The 20,291-nt window shown below is 40.7% G+C and overlaps 2 protein-coding genes across 2 annotated transcripts; both read right to left on the bottom strand.

Moving 5' to 3' along the window:
* Nucleotides 1–1,842: 1,842 nt before the first annotated feature.
* On the bottom strand, nt 1,843–6,120 carry sf3b4 (splicing factor 3b, subunit 4). Its single transcript, XM_005728504.1, has 6 exons — nt 6,034–6,120; nt 5,062–5,190; nt 4,434–4,976; nt 3,148–3,315; nt 2,731–2,889; nt 1,843–2,163 (listed from the first exon to the last, which is right to left on the bottom strand). The coding sequence occupies exons 1-6, from the start codon at nt 6,065–6,067 to the stop codon at nt 1,991–1,993; spliced, it is 1,206 nt and encodes a 401-aa protein (XP_005728561.1). The 5' UTR covers nt 6,068–6,120; the 3' UTR covers nt 1,843–1,990.
* A 3,638-nt stretch (nt 6,121–9,758) lies between these two features.
* Nucleotides 9,759–18,744, bottom strand: lix1l (limb and CNS expressed 1 like). Its single transcript, XM_005728503.2, has 6 exons — nt 17,997–18,744; nt 15,669–15,832; nt 12,978–13,118; nt 12,510–12,605; nt 12,206–12,283; nt 9,759–10,742 (listed from the first exon to the last, which is right to left on the bottom strand). Exons 1-6 carry the CDS (start codon nt 18,334–18,336, stop codon nt 10,491–10,493), a joined length of 1,071 nt encoding a protein of 356 aa, XP_005728560.1. The 5' UTR covers nt 18,337–18,744; the 3' UTR covers nt 9,759–10,490.
* Nucleotides 18,745–20,291: the final 1,547 nt, after the last annotated feature.

The following is a 20,291-nucleotide window of genomic DNA, read 5'->3' as shown; positions in this document are numbered from 1 at the left end:
TATCTTATTGTATATTTATTTTATTTTATTCTACTGTATATAGTATTTTATTTTATTCTATTCTGTACAGTTGTGTACTGTATTTATTCTTATTGTATTCTAATTTTTGCGTCATAACTTTTGCACTGTCCACTTCCTGCTGTGACAAAACAAATTTCCCACGTGTGGGACTAATAAAGGTTATCTTATCTTATCTTATGTATACTTTACAATTCAGAGTAAAGCACGTGTGCTTTCTAACTTAACAGGTGAAACATCCACAAATGTCAATCCACGATAAAACACACATTTATAACAGAACATTAGGTTAAAAAAAAGTGGATTTGCATGCCTCAATTTGGTGTAAAACACATGTGTTCACAGACCTTTTTGGATAAAAAACTGGTGCACCGGATTTGTTAAAAACACACTAGCCTGGTCAATTATACTACCTAAAAGCAGCTACTGAGCAATGCTAAATTTAGTTTAGTGACATATATACCTTAATGCTGTCTTCTAATTACTCATAATGTTGACCTTTGCTTAACAGGCGAAAGGACACTTTCTCAGGCTGAACTCAGGACACACACCCCGACACGCACGCACACATGCACACTGATACCACACTCCCTTCCCCGGATCCAGCGCCTTGTCCCATGCTTGCTCCCTCCTAACCAACCTTGTCACAAACTCGCAAGCTGTAATGTTACTTACAGGCGTTACCTTTCAGATAAACAAAAAGATCCCCATTTTATCCTAAATGAAATCATTATTAAGCACTTTACTCACTTACCTGGCTCACCGCTGACAGTTGTCTCTGTTCCACTGCGGGACAGCAGCAGAAAGGAAACTTAGGAAACTTAGGAATTTCCTCCGTTTTTTTTTTTTCTCTGTTCAACTCCAGTGGCCAATCGAAATGATTACAATCCAAAATGAGTAAAAATTATTCTTAGATGAAAATGTTAACTCTGGAAAAATCATTCTCGCCATTTTCCTGTGTACATAATCCCCACTAATGCTTAGTTAAGTGAGCCTTTTCAAATTGCACAGTGTTTTTGGTAGCAATCAGCAAACTTCTGGCATAATTCTAGCTCGATATTTGCTCATGCTTCTTGGCAGAATTGGTAGTTCATTTAAACTGGTAAGTTTCCTGGTACCGACCCAGCTTTAAATTGTAGCCCACAGATTTTCAGCAGGCTTGAGGTTGGGCTTTCCAGAAGGTTAGCCTGCTTTATCCATTCAAATCCAGTTTTGATGTGCGTGGAATCATTGTCCTGTTGGAACACGCAACTGTGTACAAGTTAAAAACATCTAGGACTTGGTTTGAAGTAATACGCCTTCTTCATTTTTCTATACACTTTGTGCAGTGTACCAGTACCACTGCTAGCAAAACAGCCACACAGCATGATGCTACCACCACCATGCTTGACAGCTGGTGCTGTTGTTAGGTGTGAAATCCTCACCTTTACTCAATTTTTGTCTCCTCTGATCATAAAACCTTCATCCAGGAGGAGTTTGGTTTATCCATGTGGGCAGCTGTAAATTTCATTCAAGCTTAAAGGACCCTCTCAGTGTATGTCTTCACTAGGCACAGTGACACTGTCATTCCAGCAGTTTCCAGTTCCTCCAGCCGTCCTGGGTACACCCCCCCGGACCTCCTCCCATGCCCCCACAACAGCTCACCTAGGAGCAATAGTTTCAACAATTCTTCTATAAGATTTCTGAGCACACAGATGCTCCGGGAGGAATAAAACTATACTTTGAAAGCAACATCTGATCTGTGTCCCTTTTAGAGCCACAAGTCTGTTATTTGATGCTGTGTTTTGTTGTCAGAGTAAATAAAAACAGTAAAGAATTGTACTAAAATTTTTATTTGTTGTTCATCTGTACAATGACCAAAAAAAACCCCAAAATACAAACAGGTGGTTAAATTACTCTCACGCTTACAAACTAAGCCTAAGGATGCGTTTTTTTTTAAAAAGCAAAATGACAGACAGTTATCTAACAGGAATTACGATGGCATCGGTGCTCTCAGAGGAGCCCGTGGGGGGACACCTGGGGGCCTCGGTGGCATCGGAGGTCCTCTCTGGAAGCCAAAGGGAGGTGGTCGAGGAGGACCGGCACCATAGCCAGGTGGAGGCATGGGAGGAGGAGGCCCTCTCATGCCTGGAGGGACAGGAGGGCCTGAGAGAGAGAGAACAAGTGGTCACAGTCTGATAAAACCGCTGTAAAACGCTACCAGGAGCCGGGGTTCACACCAGAAACCTTCTTGCCGTGACGCAACAGTGCTAACTGCTGTCTTGCCATGCCGCCCAACATGATGTTACATCTTATGCAGCTTCCTTCCCATATCCTTTCTTCTGGGTATCAGAGCCCAGATTTTGTGCCACAGCTGGCTGGTGTAACAGCAATAATACATTTTTTTAAGGCTTGGCTCACAAATTTTAGTAGGGTACCTTCACAGGCATCAGCATGAGTCAATGAACATTTGACTGCTTTCCAAATCATCTCACAGCTCAAATGTTTATTTTATATGCTAAATTATCAATGTGTTTCATCAACAACAGCGCAACCTGAGCGCAAGACAGCAAAACCATTTTCAATGCATAATATCAGTTGTGTTACGGAGAGAACTCTTCAATGATTCTTTTTACAGGGAAATGTTTCTTTGAAGGACTTTTCCTCTTATTTTGGTGCTCAGAGAAACTTTTATTAGACAACAAAGACTGAAGGAGATGCCACAGCGCTTACCTGTGGGAGGCCCATATGGCGCTCTGGGAGGCATGCCCATAGGTGGGGGTGGAGGCATGCTGGGGGGCGGCGGTGCCCGGGGGTTTGATCCTGGTGGAGCAGGAGGCGGAGGCACCATGCCAGGAGGAGCAGGAGGAGGCATGGGCATCTGAGGCATACCTGCATGGCAGCAACAAAGCAAGCTCAAGCTTAACATGTGTCCACATGGACCAAACTGGTAAGAGTGAAACTCCAGGTATATTTAAATACGCCAAACACAGGTAATCTATAACTGATAACGTCATGCAGGCTCATATGTACAAGAACTACATAAAAAGCATGTAAATATACACATCTAAACTTTTATAACGTACTACTGCATTACTTTCCACAAGGAATGAATATGGAAACACATTGAAAGCATAAATGTAGCTTTACCTGGATGCATGCTGCCAGGAGGGAACGGTGGTGGTCCGGGTGGAGGTCCGCCACCACCCTGCGGGCCTGGTGTCACAGCTACTGGTGGTATAGCCATAGCAGGGGGCATTGATGGAGGTATCGATCCAGGTGGAGGAACAGGAGGGAAAGCACCAGGAGGTGGCATGCCTGCACGCAAACAGGTTGCATTTGCAAAGTGAGTCTCATATTTCACATTTGAGCAGAACAATGTGGCTTGTAATGATCTACCCATGGTAGCTAATGTAATATCTATGAAGAACTTCATTAAAGGACCAATCTGTCAGCTGTCATGTTCACTTTACTCCACACACTGATCAAGATTAGTTAGATTAAAAATAATCTCTTTATCACCTACTGATAAGAGGCATCATCCAGAGCAGCACAGACACACTTCCTACATCATCTTAATGCTCATGATGGAAACTCATCTACTCCCATGACAGCCTGTAATCTATAACAATTAATCACATACTGCTGCTGTTTAGAGATTATCCCGAGAAGAACAAAAGGAAGCACAACAACATGACCGCATATCACCGACATATCACCTGCTAATTACTCAGAATTTATTACTTCTTAGAATAAAATGATCACAATAACTGAGCGTACAGGAAGCATGAGCAGCAGGTATAACGTCCTGTCTATTTCCAAACAGGATCTGGTCAACAATTGGATTGTGTGTGTGCAAAAGAAGGCAAACTCACGCTTTCGTAAATTAAGTTTAACTGACGCCGTTTGTACTTTAATCGATAGTTTAACAGAGTAATATAATTAACTGCCGTGAATAACGAGCCCAAGATGGGGCTGGCTGTTGAACAGCAATTCTAAGATAATCATTCAAGTACTGCATCGTTCTCTTAGACAGACAAAACTATTTAAAATATATCATCACAGCCCACTGGACAAACTCTGTGTAATAGATACTGCTCTTTTTATTTAATGTCCAACCATTCAGATGTAAAGTAAACTACAGGAAGTTCCATGTGAGCATAATGTGAAAAGAGATTAAAACGTATGAGGAACAACTTTTATTCTTAGACCACTCCAGTTTGATTACTTCTTTTTCCTGGAAGTAGGTCAAGTTGTACCAGAAACCCAAATTCATCTTGTAAGCTAATCACTTAAAATCGACACCTATTAACTTCTTATTAACGGAAACAAGATTTTTCCACATTACCTGATGAACGGTGCCTGAAATGTTGTGTAACACCCCACAGCAATGTTCAAATGCCCAAAATGCAATAAAACAACTTCCATTTGCTTACCTGGAATGGCCATCGCAGCTCCCAGCGTGGTCAGGACTGGCGTTGGAGCCGTTGGCGGTGGAGGAGCATCTGCAAACAGCTGGTGAGGCCTGTCTGCCTGGGAGAGAGGATTCTGAGCGGCCAGGAGTCGCTCTGCGGCCGAGCCGTGACGCTCTCCTTTGGAATCTTTCTTGAAGGCATACGACACTGTGATGGGCCTGTTGCAGAGGTACTGGCCGTTCATGGCCTCAATGGCGGCATCGGATGCATCGAAGCTGGCAAAATTGATGAAAGCATAACCCTTAGAGTTGCCGGTGTCTGGGTCTCTCATGATCTTTGGCGTCTGGAGGATCACACCAAAGGCACTGAACGTGTCGTAGAGCAGTTTCTCATCAATCTCTGGGTCCAGGTTACCGATGAAGATGTTAGCACCGACATCCAGGTTTTTGTTGTGTGCAGAAGCTTTATTAACCCTGATCGGTTTGCCATAGAGCTTTATCATATTCATGATTTTGATGGCATAGTCGGCATCCTCTTCACTGAGGAACTCCACAAAGCCATAGCCTGAGAAAGTAGCAAAAACTGTTAGATGAGCTTGTTTTTAGTGATCCTTCAAAACACGTACCAAAAAGGTGATCTGATTACTTACCTTGATGTTGGCCTGTGACTCTGTCTTTGGGCATGTGTGTGTTGACCACAGGACCAGCCTGCAGGAAAAGCTCCCATAGTAACGGCTCAGACACTTTCTCATCCAAACCACCAACATATACAGTGGCGTCTAAAACATGAAGAGAAAATAAACCTCATAATGATCAGTGCGTCATCACAGGTCGTCAATCTCTTTTTCAGTGGACACACGTGACATTAAAGTAAAAGTCGATGGAGAAACTTCAAGAATAGAAAAATAGCTAATATTTGGAAATAAATTAGTTAATCAGTGAGATCCAGTCGGTTGTGTCCTTTGGAAGGCCTGTTAATATAATTCAGCCAGAAGATGTGTACAGATAACTATGCATTGTGACCGGATAAAAGATTTATAAATTATTTACTTGCTTCTTCTTAAAGTTCCTTTATTGCCTCTCACACTCTCCTCACATTTATTATACGTGTACAATATTTAATCAGGAAACTCACGTTTAGTGTTTACATCTAAAATACCTATATCTGTATACCCACATCAAGAAATAAAATAGCCCCGTATAAAATCAGCACGATACGAAACAAAGACGTTTAATATGTTTTACATGACCGCCGAGTCAAGCTACAAGCTATGTTGTTAGCTTCTTCGGCTACTTGTAGTTGTTGGTCAACTAGACGTTAAGTCTGCTGCTAATTTGTTTGGAAGAGTCGCACTTTAAAACAACCAAAAACCATCGCTGAACTGGCTTATATATAAGTAACAAGTAAAAGGATTAAAAAGTCTGTTTGCAAAGGAAAATCAGCGACATGCTAAGCTAGCGACAACTCAATGTTTCCATGTGATCTGCCATTTGTTTATCACAAACTGCTGTCTAAAGGAGGCAGTCGGTACGTAAAAATGAGCCGGTTCCGGTGAAATGTACCAGCACTTTTATGAATGAGAAGTGCAAAGAAACAAAACAGAGTTTAATGATGAGTTTACCTTGGTTTCTTTCTGAAATTGGTCCCGCTGCCATGTTGAATGACCAACGCAGGGGGAGCGCAGCACAATAAAACCCCGCCTCTTCCGATGTTGTGTACCGGAAGTATAAAACAAAAAAATAATTTAATTTAATTTAATTTAATTTAATTTAATTTAATTTAATTTAATTTAATTTAATTTAATTTAATTTAATTTTTTCTGATATGATATTAAATGCCGGATTTTAAAGAACATTATGTGAAAAACGAGTTCATTTCAGCTAGAATTTAATTTAATTATTTTTTTAATGCTTCTGGACACAGTTTTCCAAAAAAAAAAAAAAAATCCAAACAACTTATTATTAATTTATTTTAATTTAATAATAACAAACATAATTAATTAGTTTCACAAACACAGTCCAGGTACTGAGTAGCTTAGTTGTGGTTAGGTAGTCAGTGGGATTGTAGTCTCATTTAGGATTCTAAAGGCTTCAGGTTAAAAGCTCTCCCTCTTTCTTTCCGTCCTGCACACGGTAGGGTAGCATTTCGTTGATGGCAGTATGGACAACAGTCTGGATCCCATGCGATCCTCTTGGCTGCATCATTTGATTTATATGTCACCCAGATTTAGGAGATTGAACTTAATGGTTCTCTCGATTTAAAACGACCCCCATGAGAACCAAGTGATCCCAGTCAGGCGCAGCTCCCTATCCAGTTGGTGATGCTGCCATTCAAGATCCTGAGCAACCTGGACAGGGGTATCAAGTCCTTTGATCATCTGAGGTAATAGAGGCAATTAGTCTATTAAAGTTGCTTTTACTTTGATAACTCTTGTGGGCTCTGAAAGAGGAAAGATAAATGCACCAGTATTGCTCTGTAATGTTAATTTTGTTTGGTTTTGATGCCTACGATGCCTAACTAAGATTGTGGGTGGAAGGCTGTTATGCCTTCTGGTGGCATTTGCAAGTTATTGCATAATTTAAAAAAAATAAAGTGAATGAAATCAGTGCTTTTATACTCTAAAAATCTGGAATATGCATTTTTATTAATTTGGAATATTAAATTATTACCACTGTGTGTGTGTGTGGCCTTGATTTTCAGTCACTGAAAACAAGTGGCTCGACACAGTGCCATTTGTAACAGCAAATTTATTACATATACATATAAATCTACTAAAAGTATAAACATGGAATACAAAATGTTCATAGAAAATACAAACAGTAAGGACCTCGAGAAACACTCTTATAAAACAATACTGTATAGAATATGAAACATATAAAACCAGAACTTAATCAACACATCATGCATCAAAGCAAAAAAAAACAAAAAAAAAAAAACACAAAAAAAAAACATGTAGAGCCAAAACTGTTTTTTAGCAAACAAATGGCAAAAAACAAACATACGGTTCAAAAAAAACTTCAATTATATTGATAACAAAGAAAGATCAAAGGCATTTTTACAGAAGGAGCCTTGAGATTAATGGCTTGTGGCTATAAAAACAAACAAACTAAAAAACCAAACAAACCAGAAGTTGAGCATCTAAATTGAAACAAACAGCCTCATCCTCCTTCCCGTTAAGCAGTTCATTAAAACACTGCTTGAGATTTCCTCATTAATCACATTTACTTTTCTTAATTGAGTCAAAGAAGGATAAAATCCCTGAAAGTGTTTCTGCATATGAAATCCTGGCAATCTGTTTAGTACCAAGTTTAAAATTTACTGATTTGAAATTTACACATTTGAAAAAGTTGAAGATATTAACCAGGATATATAAAGATGACTTTTTCTGTCAATTATAAATTTGCATTATTAATTAAAGAGAACTGCAAAGTCAACATTTTTATATTTGCACCACACACATATGCTGCAAAGTGGGCACAAAAAAAGAAAACAGAAACAAAATCAGTATATAATGTTTATAAATTTATACCAAAGGTAATAATATTAAATACATCCTTCACAATCGCCATGTAGCATATTAAGGAAATGATTTGAATAAAACACTCTGCAGGTACTGGAAGTATTACCCAGCACAGACGCCACTTCAGACTGTAATTAAAAGACGGACGTAGCCACCATGTCATCACCCACTGGTTTGGAAGCCCTGCATTTGGCATTTTGGACTGTTTTGATACCAGACATAATAAACAAGTGGTGAGAAACTGGGACTGTTGTGGACGGCTGGATCAATAAGCTTATGAAGAGATAAAAATGAATACTGAGCAGAAAGTAGTTCAGCTTATTGATCCGGCCCTCCACAACAGTCCTGGTCTAGCACACACCGTATTTTATCATAGTCAACACCAGCTCATAATTTACCAACAGACATCATGCTGTGTGTTAAAAGGGGCCACAATGACATAAGGAAAGTAGTGACTGGGGTCAGTCATTCCAGAGGAGTTGACAATTATAAAGAATGCAGGTTGAAGGCACTTCTGCACTGGCTTCACTTTTCAGACTACAGGGGCTTGTTTGCTGGAAAAAAAAAAATCACCATTCCTAACTTGAAATTTCAAGTTAAGTTGAAATTTAGTTAGCTCTGCCAATCAGAAAGCTCTGTGAAGGCAGATCATTTCCTTGTCATCAGCTGTCTAACACTTCGACATGAACACACCTTTATCCATTTCTGCAAAGAGCCATTCAACGTTTGCTATACATTGGTAGCTCACAAGCTTCTATATTAGCAGAGAAGCTATGTCCATCTTTTTTATACAGTCTGTGATTCAGACCAATGAAGTAACATTGGTCAGATTTTGTTACCTTTGGGGCCGAGTGTGGGAACTTGTTTACATCCGTTTTCAGTCTTTATGCTAATCTATGGCGAAGCGGCTTTATTTAGCTTCATATTAACCAGACCGCCGTTCGTGTAACGTCAATCAAATTCTTAGAGTAAATTTCCCCCAAATGTCTGAACTATTCTTTTAAAATTCTGTAACAGTAAGAAATTAACTGCATGTGTAAAGATGACTGTTCAAACATTGCTAGCTACCATTTTCATAAAGGCACAAAGACTCCAGAGATGAGTTATAGAAACTTCCTGCACTTTTTCTTTGTTTGTTCTTTCTTTATATTTCGTGTAATCGGGTTCCGCTCCTGCTAATAATCCAGCATTCAGCAGCAAGAACGAGGCCTCCTGCTGTCTGACTTTCATTACATCCAAAAGAACCATATCACATCAATTAAAACTTGCGTGGGGTCTTTTTAATGCTGCTTGTTAAAACGCCTTTATCCCTACAACATATAAAAATGCATTTTATAAAGACGAACAAATATAAAGTTATGACATTTACGGGGAAAAATGGTAATAAATGCTTGTTATATTACATTTTTTTGGCATGCAGACATTATAACACTGCCAAAACCCAATTCCTTCTTCCAGTATCTCAAAAAAAACTTAGACCACAGAAGCTGGCACTGTTCTGACTACAATGACTCAAAACTGATGGTTCAGCTTTTTAAAAAAAAGAGAAAAAAAGCCCAACTCATTCTCTGGCCTCCATTTTTTAACTGCTGAGACCCTGACCTACATTTAAGTCCTAAGTCGTGTTGTAAGTCGTGTTGCTTTGCAGGTCCTTTTTGCTGATAACGCATTAAAAATGATACATTCGGCTAGTGTCATCGTCGCCAAGCAAGAGACGAAGCTTAAAAAAATGCCTTTGCAAGAAAAGCTGAAGTACAACGGCATAGTGGTGGTTTAATATTTGATCTTTTTTTTTAACCTGAGCTGCTGTCAGAGCATCAATTACCTGCTGACATGTTTCTTCTTTTGCAAATTACCCACAAATTATTATTACATGAGTCAATAAGTGTATTTCTGTGCTTACTAGAAGTCTAGTATTATTAGAGGCTGCTTCCCATAAAAAACCTGTAGGAGCAGGTTGCACATCCATTACAGAAAACCGGTGATATTAGCTGGGATCTTTTATCCCCTTCATTCATATCTTGCTGAGTGGGTGACCTCTGTTCCTGTGCTTTATTCATGAACAAACACAGGCTTCTTGCGTCATCAATTTTGGCATCTTCCCATCCCAAATACTACAACCAACCAAAACAAACCGAAGCCGAGAAGAAACACAGGAGCTATACCTCATTAGGTTTTGGTCTGATGGGTCATTTTATGCCCCGTACATTCACTGATCCATAAAGGTTTTGTCTCCATAGGTCTACTTTGAGTAAGTACAGTATGAAATAATGAAAACAAAACATGTAAATCCCAGTCACATTGAATGCCGAGCACTTTTACAGGCATCTAGAGAAAAAGCACTGTCATCCTGTAATTACTAGGCACAAAGAGGTAACGGGCTATAGCGGCTAGTATTTGTTTTATGGACAAGATGTGCATACTGTAAGTCAAGGCTTGATTACCTGGTACACGAAACAAAACAAAACCTAAAACGTTCTGAGAAGTCACCTATGAAGTGATCAATACTGTTACCAGGAATCCTACGGAGTGCGAAGGCATGTTTCCATACGGTTGGTTTAGTGTGATGGCAGAGTGGCGGTGTTGGCTGCACTGAGCTGACCCACAGCTAACATGAGGATGTCCTTCTTCTCTTTGTAAAAACGCAGTTCTCTGCCCGCCAGCCTGGCGTCCTCTAGTTCCCGCTCTGTCGTGGCCAGCTCCTGCGCGATGGTGCCCGCTACACTCTGCTCTCGGTTCACCCAGTCGGCGGCCATCTGAGTGCGCATGTCATCATCCAGAGCCCGATGGGAGTAGTGAGCCAGCACCTCCTGCAAGTTCAGCCAGAAAGTCATAAAGAGTCAGAAGATGTGATAGTGGGAAACAGCATTCCCAATTAGATATTCCTCTAGTTATTCAGATTCTGATGCTGAACCTAATAAAACTTCATTTTAAATTTCATAAGACATGAAATTTCTTTATAATTTTTGGTGAAAATGTGAAATAAGCACAGTAAACATGCACAGAAATACAGTATATATAAGACAGAAACAGAGTTGTACAATCCTAACAAGGTTGAAAGTCAACATTTGGACCACCTTTATTCTTATTTGTCCTCTAGACTTCTTGAAAAACATGAAAAGCTCCATTTTGGATGTTCGCTATCTTTAGATGATCCCACACTGCTGCAGTAATGCTGAAATCCAGCCTGTGGGGAGGCCAATCCATGGCCCTGATAGTGCTCCGCTGTGTGTTTTTCTATGCAGGTATGCTTTCACTGCACTGGCAGTGTGTTTGTGATCATTGTCACACTGTCATGCATTCATAATTCCATCATTTTTGACAAGACCTCCATCACCACTGGCTGAAATGCTGCCCCAAACCATGACAGAGCCTCCACCATATTTCACAGATGCTGTAGGCACTCTCTGTTGTCTCTCAAGAGAGGTCAACGTATGTGCAGACAGTTTTTTCTACTCTTGGCTCTGTATGATGCCAAAAAAGAGTTTTAAATTAGAAGAAAAATGCAAAGAATTTGTTTTTATGATCATATCATGCAGAGAGCTCCGACTACACCGCACCTCCTTTTAAAGCGGCTTCATGTGGCTGCCTTAAAAGGAGGGAGACCCTAACTGGAGCTACAACAAGTTTCAGAGGATGGGCTAAGGGGCTGCACAAAAGCCCAATTTGAGATAAATGGGGATTATTTTGAAACACACATATTTTAGGAGGCACATGCTTTGTTTTTGCTCTTTTTTTACTCACTGCTCATGGTGAGAAAGATAACTACAAATTTATCTAGAACAGCCCTGTCACAGAGAAAAAGCCCTGCTAAACGCTGATCGGCCACAACATTAAAACCACCAGTCAGATTTTGTGTTGGTCACCAAAACAGCTGTGGCCCATCTGGGCGTGGACGCAGGACCTCTTTGGGAGTGTTTTGGTGTCTGCCACTGGGACGCTGGATGCGGATCGTTTTGGATATGTGGGTTGCTGGGTGGGGCCTCGATTGATTGAATCTGTCCCGACTCTTACAAAGGGAAAAGAATAGGAATTTGGGCTCTTGATTGTGCTCCTTGAGCTGTTCCTGAGCAAGTTTTGCATTTTGGTGAGGAGCTAAGAAACAGCAGGACATTGCACTGTGGAGATAATCTCTTTTTTTTTTCACTTCACCTCTCAGTAGGTTTAATTTTGTGAGTGATTACTGGGAAATTTGTTCATTAAAAAAAATAAAATAAAGGTATCTGAAAACTGTTACTATTTTTGTATAATAGAAGGCATTTGTTGGCTTTACCTGTCGGGAACATTGCCGTTCTCTCATGGCTTTGAGGCTTCCGTTCCAGTGCAGCAGCTGGAACACAGTCATCAGCTCCTGGAAGACAAACACAGCCGAGACCAAGAATAAGAGACCAGTAATTCAACACTGTGGGGCCAAACTAACTACATATTATCACTTTTGGGCGAACATTTACACATAAAACTGCTACTTTTATGCATACGTGTTCTGTATGTAGCTACTCTCATACAGGCTCTGGGCCTACATTTATCATAAGTTTTCTTTTTGTTTGTTTTTTTAAAAAGCTACTTAAAACACGCACCTGAAACTCCAGCATGGACTTTCCTTTATTGGACTCGAGCATGAAGCGAAACGCCCCGATCCCTGTGTTGGGGTTGTCGGCCTCTTCTCTGTTTCCCTGTGAGCATAGACAAGCACTTAAAGTCAAGTCAGCCACAGGTTGAGCTCACATAGTAAATGCTACTTACTCATATCTCCCTGCAGATATTTGGCACATATTTGTGTTGAGTTTGGGAGTCAGTCCAATGCAGTGTAATTTTCCTTCATTTAATTTTGAGAAGCATCAGCTATTTGTATCCATAGTATACACTTTCATAATATTTACTATGTGTAAAAAAACAAAACAATCCATGCGTATGATGCCAGCAACTGAGCAAAATTAACCTAATACATCATGTTTTTGGAAGCGCGTTCAAATCGACCATCCTGCTTGACTGACAGTCGTACAAACACAACTTTGAGTTCTCGGCACTTCTTTTTTTAAACTTACATTAAAGGAGGCCAACGCCTCATTCACGCTCTTCTCAATGAAGTCGTCTGTAATCCGACGCGAGGGATGTTCGTTAAAAACGGAGTTCATCAGGGCTATTTTGGCGGCGCTGCGTCTCGCCTCTGCCTTTGTGGGACAGAACTGTCAAACAGCAAAGAGAGCATGTATCAGTGGACAGATAAACAGTCAAAAGGCCAACGACAACCCGGCCGGTCTTTAAATGACTCTTTGTGGCTTTGAGCTTGCATCCATATTTGGTCTTGTGGTTTTAGGAATGCTTGCAACAGAATAACCAAACCACAACACATTCACTGACGTTCAACCAAAGACAATGGCGTGTTTTTACAGTAATGTGCAAAAAAAGTCTTGAGCCACTCCTCGTTTTTTTATATGTTGATGGGAAAGCGGGAAGGAAAATTAGAGTTAATGACCTCGAAAGTCAGTACTTGGTATGACTACCTTTATTCTTCAACACATCCTGAGCTTGCTTTGGCAGCTTTCTTGTCATTTCTTTAAGTAGTTTCTTTGGATGTTGGCTGCCTTTTTGTTCGGTTTTATGTCAAGATGATCCCAATGATGTTGACAGCACCTGAGAGCCCAATCCATGACTGATAGTGGTCCATTGTGCGTGCTGAAAACTGAAGTTGTTGCGAATTGGATCCTTTTCAGAAGGTGTTGCATGTTGAATCAAAATCTAAGGGCACTTTTCTGCGTTCACAAGTCCGTCAGACTGAAATGGAACCTCAAACCATGACAGAGCCTCCACCTTGTTTTACTCATGTAATTTGGCATAACTCAGCCTTCCTTAAGAATGACTCCTTGACAGCCAGCCTTCCACAGGGACATTTATGATGAGGCTTCAATGAACAGTAGAGGGATCAGCTGAAGGTCCAGATGCATCTCTCAGGTCCTGTCAGGTCTTTTTTGGATTCCTTTCTATTTCTTACGTAAATAACTTTCCAATACCGTTCGTCTGATGTAGATAGTTTTTAGGCCACTTCTTTTGTCAAGGCATTATGCCAAGTTTTCAGCCAACAGATGTTTGGGAATCACCTCGTTAATATGAAAATAGAACTTTATGCCTGTCAAACTATGTTATTGTTGGCATTTTTACAGACTCGGCTAAAGAAAATTGAACAAATGATGTGTTTTTGTGGCAGGATGAAAGCAACAAAGTAGTTAAAGATCAGAGATGGGCAGTAACGCGTAATCTGATTACTTTTTTCGAGTAACGAGTAAAGGGATTACTATTGCAAAAACGGTAATTAGATTACCGTTACTTTCCCGTAGAAACGCTGCGTTACTGCGTTACTAAAACCATGATTTTTTGCGAGAATGTCTCATGACAGTGACGTAAGCGAGTGCGCCGTTAGTGACAACAGCTGTGTGCAGATCAACAATGGCTCACATATCGATTGTGGGAGAGAGTATGAGCGTGCAGCGTTTAAAACGTGGAAGTACTGACCTTACTTTGAGTTTGATTCCATAAAAAGTGACAAAAACATTAGCGTCCATCGTGCGTGGGAAGAAAACTTCTTTTTACAGCGAAAAAAACCCCTAAACTTCCGAGCAAGCACCGAGTGCGCAACAACGTAATGGGAAACTCACAGAGAAACTCGCGGATTCTTCAACTGACCGCGGCACACCTGCACCAGGGTAAACCTCCGCCTACCGCAGTCCTGCTTAATAGGTGAAAATAGAGCAACAGGACCGCTGAGTCTTTGACTTTATTTATTTTCTGCTGTGTTTTACTTGCATCTATTTGAAAGACTGAGTGTAAACACAAAAAATATTTTATTTTATGTGCTGGAATGTGCAGAAAATAGGTTTAAATGTTAAACTAATTTATTCAACTCAGAGAATGTTGCATATAATTAAATTTTTGCTTGATGCATAAAGTTAAAAGATTAAAACTGATAAAACAAGTTAAAAAAAGAGACTTTTCCATTTGATTACATTTTGTATGATGGTTTATGCAGAAAAAGTAGAATTGGGCTGAAAGATCTATCGCTTTATCACCTCTTCAGGTTTTAAATCGTGTTTTTAAAAAGTAACTAAGTAACTAAGTAATTAATTACTTTTGAAAATAAGTAATCAGTAATGTAACGGGATTACTTTTTTGGGGAAGTAATCAGTAATTAGTTACTGATTACTTTTTTCAAGTAACTTGACCAACACTGTTAAAGATACACTTTAAAGTTGGTTAACTGCCGAGTTGTCTGTTACGTGTAGACACAGCACTGGTTCATCCCTCCTGTCGGGTCTTTGCTAGTTTTTTTTAAGGACGTGACCTTCAGATACTGTTCATATGCTCTAGATAGTTTTTTAGGCTTCCTGCTTCTTTTTTGTCCTCCACTGCGCACCATCGAGACGTATACCAAGTTTTCCAGTAATAGCTCTTTGGAAATCACAAATATATATAATTTTATGCCTAAGCTTTCACATTTTTCATGCTCGACTAAAGAAATGTGTTCTTGTGACAGGCAGCAGTTTAAAATTGTAAGATGTCTGTTATGTGCAGACATGCATAAAAAAAACGTTCCTTTGAAACGGAGTAAAAAAGCAGCCAATGTCCAAACCCGCTTTAAAAATTCCAAGGAAGTCCGGCTCCTTTGGAAGCAAAGTATAAAGACTTTCATACAGTACTGCATATTTCATAATATTCACGCTAACAGAAAGCAGACACTGCACCTGGAAACTTCCAAAGCAGCTGCCGCCTGGAAGGCTAACATAGCAAACATAAGGAGGGCTGTTGGACGGGACCATTTCATAAACAACGAGGGCTCCGTTCCTCAGGTCGGCTCCTCTGGTCAGCTTCATCTGCCAAAATTCCTGCAAAGCCTCCACCACGTTCACTGCAGGACACACAGATAAAAGAAGAAGCCCTGTTACATCACACTAATACAAACCATTAGTGCAGTTTACATGTTTTGGTCTGTAGTCGTTAGGCGAGCTCTGCGACATCCTCTCTAAACAAAGATGGAAAGGTGCAGGGGAAGGTCGTCTCCAGGATGCCACAGGGTTTTCCGGAAAGATTTTAGGTGGCTGCCCAGAGGAAATTCTGCATCACCTCAGAGGAGAGGCTTGGAGAAAAACACTCGACTCTGGCCCTCACACGAGAGAACGGAGTTCATGTCATCCACAAGGAAACAAAAACAACAATGGAAAGCTGCAAACTCTGCAACTGAGTCATAAATGATTACTTGGGTTTGGGGTCTGTTGGGAAATATGTGTGCAGCCAACATGATTTGAACGAAGTTACCGCCTGAATCTTGCTCTGGAGGCCAGGCCACTTTGTCGAACATTAAAAACAAAAAATTAAAGCTTCTGTCAACAAACTACAAGCCATATTTTCCATACTATAGAGCCCTGAAGGACAATCCAAATCATTTTTTAAACACACACGGCTCTCTTGCTTTTACTCTGTGACAGAGTTTTTATCAAAAGTTTTAAAATGTTTTAGATACTCTAAATATTTTGGTTGCTTTCCATCAGGGAGGCGCCTGATCTCTCCTAAGCTCGCTCTGCAGGATGACAGATAATGCGTCCAAAGACACAGCCAGAGTTGTAAAGAACCATCTTCAGTGTCAAGACGAACAAGGAGAGGCGCAACAGATGGTCAGGCCCCCACGGAGCCCTGATCTCAAAGTCAAGTCAGTCTGGGATTACATAAAGAGAGAGCCTAAAGAAACGGAAACAGCCTAAATCTGCTCATTAATGTGGGCAAGAGTTGGTGCTACTTTAAAGACAGTTTTTTTGTGTGTTTAATGCTTTTTAAAAACGTATTTTACAAATACTGTTTTTTGTACTTCCACTGCAGCTTTTGTCCAGAATCTACTCTATTTTAAAGTCTGGAGGTATGACGAGATACTGGATTTGCATTGCGGGTCTGCAGCCTGTAGTGCAGCAACTGGGGCTAACAAACCAATTCAGGCTTGTGACAGTGGTTTATTAAGGCCTCTTGGTCTGTTTTTATCCAATTCTGAGGATTTCCTCCATAACAAAAGTGCAAAGAGACAGGAAACTCTCGGAGATATCGAAGGATGTAATGTGAAGCTGATCCAAACTACAGTCAAAGAACATCCTGCAACTCCACTTGAAAGTCCAACGAAATCTTTTCCAAAGGTGTATTTGCACACATGCTCCCCCCTTTTTTTTTTCTTATAGTACTCCTTTAAATACACTTAATAGGCCTTTTTGAAATTGCAACTTAATCGCTGCTTGAAAGCAAAAGTATAGGAAAGCCTAATTACATCACCTCGTGTGTGTTTTACTGCCAAAAGTCTTCAAAAAATGCTGCCAATAATTGTGTTAAGAAGCCTAACTGGCATGCAGGGGGAGAGGCTGTTAGTTAGGGACACATGGGGACCATGTTTTGGAAATAAATCCTATTAGCCTGGGACAGGCACACATGTTAGCATTACTTAAGCTTTTGGTCTAATGATAGTTTTAGGAAAACTCTGATAGAAATCAGTCAAGTACTTTAAATTAAACTGGATTTTTCAAGTAATTATTACAAATGATGTGCATTTTGCACATCATGAAGTAATAATATAAAGTTTAATATAAAGTACATAAAGCCTTATAGGGGCACTGCTCTTTCATTTTTCAAGGTTATTATCGATTTCCACAGTGTCTATTCTTGTTATTTACCGTGTAACATGAGTGTAACGGCTAATTTATGAACAATAGTGTATTGTTCGTAAATGCAAACCCCTGCAGCCCCTGGATGTTAATCCTGTGATGGAGTGACTGGAGCGAATATCAAAGGAAACTTCACGGTAACATTGCATCAGGTGCAAATGACCACTGGTGTGTTTACACACCGGAGATAAAGGTGGAAATTACAGGAGTTTGTTCTAAGTGTGGTGGAGGTTTTTTGTGCCTTCCTTCCAAACTAATGGCGCAGCTGAAAGTGGTTTCCAGCTCTCCAAAAGTCCCCTCCCCAGCTACAGCCTGAAGCAGTATGACACGCGTTAACGCCGCTATTTCCAGGACAGTGTCAGCAGCGGACATTACCTCTGCCGTAACCCTGCGTGTGTTTGGCGAAGCTGCGAACCACAGCCTCCACCGCCTCCTTCAGCACGGCCGGGTTCCCCGGGTTACAGTGACCGCTAGCCCCCGGCCCCAGCCCCGCTCCCATTCCGCCGTACAGGCTGTGGAGCTGCAGCGGAGGCGGCGGGGGAGGAGGCCCGGAGGACGCCGCCAGAGAGGCCGGAGAGGACAGCAACGGTGCGATGGGGACCGTAACCCCGGGCCGGAGAGAGGAGCGGAGGGTCCCGGTCGCTCCCGAACTGAATCCGATGCCCGGCTGTAGCCGCTGATGGCGGACACTGTCCGGGATAACGTTGGATTCCATTGTCCCGACGTAACGTCTGCGGAGTCCCGGCAAAGGAGCAAATCTGTAGCGAGGAGCCCGACGGCTTGAGCTGAAAAAGTGAGCTTTAAGAGCTGAATGAGCGAAGTACGGCAGGGTTTTTCTCAGTCACAGCCTGTAAGCGCCGAGCCGACGTTGATTCGACACATAACGGAGCTGCTGAGTCCTCACTCCCTGGATTAGACTGCGGGACTGTCAGTCAAGTGCTGCCTTCAAGGACCCCTCGTATCCTGTTTCTTCTACACTGTGAAATGCATTTACAGTCAGGCTGTACACGTTTTCTAATGTGTGTTTGTAAGCTGGTATTCTTTTTATTTTATTGCACCTGTTCATTGTTACACGGACTGTGTTTTTAATGGGCTAATTTCCTTCCCTCCCCCCCACCTGTGTTTGCTTGTTTTTGTGGAGTATTTCCTCATCCTAGCTGAGGATCCAAGGATGCAGGAAGCTTTACTTCCTGGGATAGTAATAACACACTGACCTTAAGTTGTTATAATATTATCTTTGCATTCAGATTGTAATACAAGCGCACAAAATATTCTACAGCTAGGAAAGTCCTTTTTTTTTTTTTTTAGCTCTGATTTAGCTTTATGATGAAATCCTACCAGAAATAATAAACCAGCTTCTAGGTTATTATAGGTAGTATGGTAAGCTAAACTAAAAAGTGAAAATACATGTTAAAAAAAAAGTTAAATAAAAGGAAAAAACTGGTCATTTAAAGAAAAAAATTAAAGCTAACTAAAGCGGTTTTGTAAACTTGAAAAGCCAACTAAAGTTGAATAAAAATGGAGAAAATGTTAGTAGTTCTTCTTTTTGTTAATTTGATTAAATTAAATTAAAATAAAACAAAAAACGTAATAGATGTGGCTCAGGTGATCGAGCAGGTCGTCTACAGGTTTGTGGATAGACAGGCAACTGTCATGAGAATTCCAATGTTTTCTGGAGGACGTGAAGGCAACAGTGGAAAATCAGAAAATATCAAGCCAAGAAATCTGAGCCTCCTCTGTTCTCCTCTGGCTCCAACAGAGAACAACTACAGTGCGGGTTTACAGCTCCAACTCTGCTGAAGCATGTGATTAAAACTTGGATCAGACTAACTCAGTTTACTCGATAAGAGGTGGAAAAAAATGATGATCTTACTTTGAAATACTGAAACATAATGCAACTTTGTACTACCTTAACTCTGAGCTGGAGTGAGGGTGAGACCACCAACCTAGAGCAGAACAAAGACTTGAAGAGGAAATGGGACCTCCTCTTGTGCCTCCTAAATATTTTTTAGGACTTTGTGGGTCTTGTGTCATTTTTCATTCTTTCTGCGGTCTGCGATGAAGCCAGAGAAGTCCAAAGGAGGAACTAGTCCTCCCTCACTTTTTTTGTTAAACTGAATCTGCATTAAGTCAAAGATTGAACCTCATCTGTTTCCACTAAAAAGCCCATTTTAAACAAATTAGAGCCCAGTGAGAAACTGGAAATCGCACAAAGGACAAGAAAAACCGTCAGAAATAGTGTTTATTGCAGAGTCTGCAAACAGCTGAAGGATTTCTGCAGATGCGCACTTTATAACTGTGAATGAGTGTGTGCCTGACTAGTGCATGCTTTTATTTCCCGACCCATAACTTCATAACTTCAAGGTCCATGGCTTATGTTCACTTCTTCTGACATTTGTCTGTTGATCCTGTTCTCCAGTTTTCTAATGGGATCTTGTGTCAGCATGGACTGAACTCCACGATGGATACAACTTTGATGATGGAGGTTTCAAGATTAGGTCCAAGCAAAGCTGCTACGGGTGATCCTCTGACCTAAATACTGAGCATTCTCACTCTTTTTTTTCCTTCTTAAATATTCAGTTTGTCTCATTGTTTGCTATATTACAATTATTATCGTTTACAGACATCCTGAACATGTGCTGTTCCCTCTAAAGAGACCTGTGAAATTTC

This window comes from Pundamilia nyererei, unplaced genomic scaffold (assembly GCF_000239375.1).
Source record: "Pundamilia nyererei isolate P.nyererei 1_Seehausen unplaced genomic scaffold, PunNye1.0 scaffold00028, whole genome shotgun sequence".
NCBI lineage: Eukaryota > Metazoa > Chordata > Actinopteri > Cichliformes > Cichlidae > Pundamilia > Pundamilia nyererei.
Note: the sequence above shows the minus strand (reverse complement) of the source record. Positions and strands in the feature narration are given on the sequence as shown.

What these genes read in the sequence shown, in the direction of transcription:
- sf3b4 (XM_005728504.1), bottom strand. Translation starts at nt 6,067, where the DNA reads ATGGCAGCGGGACCAATTTCAGAAAGAAACCAAG. An exon ending in AGCTGCGATGGCCATTCCAG is followed by an intron (nt 3,316 to 4,433) that starts GTAAGCAAATGG and finishes GTTTGCGTGCAG; the next exon opens with GCATGCCACCTCCTGGTGCT. An exon ending in GCCATATGGGCCTCCCACAG is followed by an intron (nt 2,164 to 2,730) that starts GTAAGCGCTGTG and finishes TCTCTCTCTCAG; the next exon opens with GCCCTCCTGTCCCTCCAGGC.
- lix1l (XM_005728503.2), bottom strand. Translation starts at nt 18,336, where the DNA reads ATGGAATCCAACGTTATCCCGGACAGTGTCCGCCATCAGCGGCTACAG. An exon ending in AGGCGTTGGCCTCCTTTAAT is followed by an intron (nt 12,606 to 12,977) that starts GTAAGTTTAAAA and finishes CTATGCTCACAG; the next exon opens with GGAAACAGAGAAGAGGCCGA. An exon ending in AACGGCAATGTTCCCGACAG is followed by an intron (nt 10,743 to 12,205) that starts GTAAAGCCAACA and finishes CTGAACTTGCAG; the next exon opens with GAGGTGCTGGCTCACTACTC.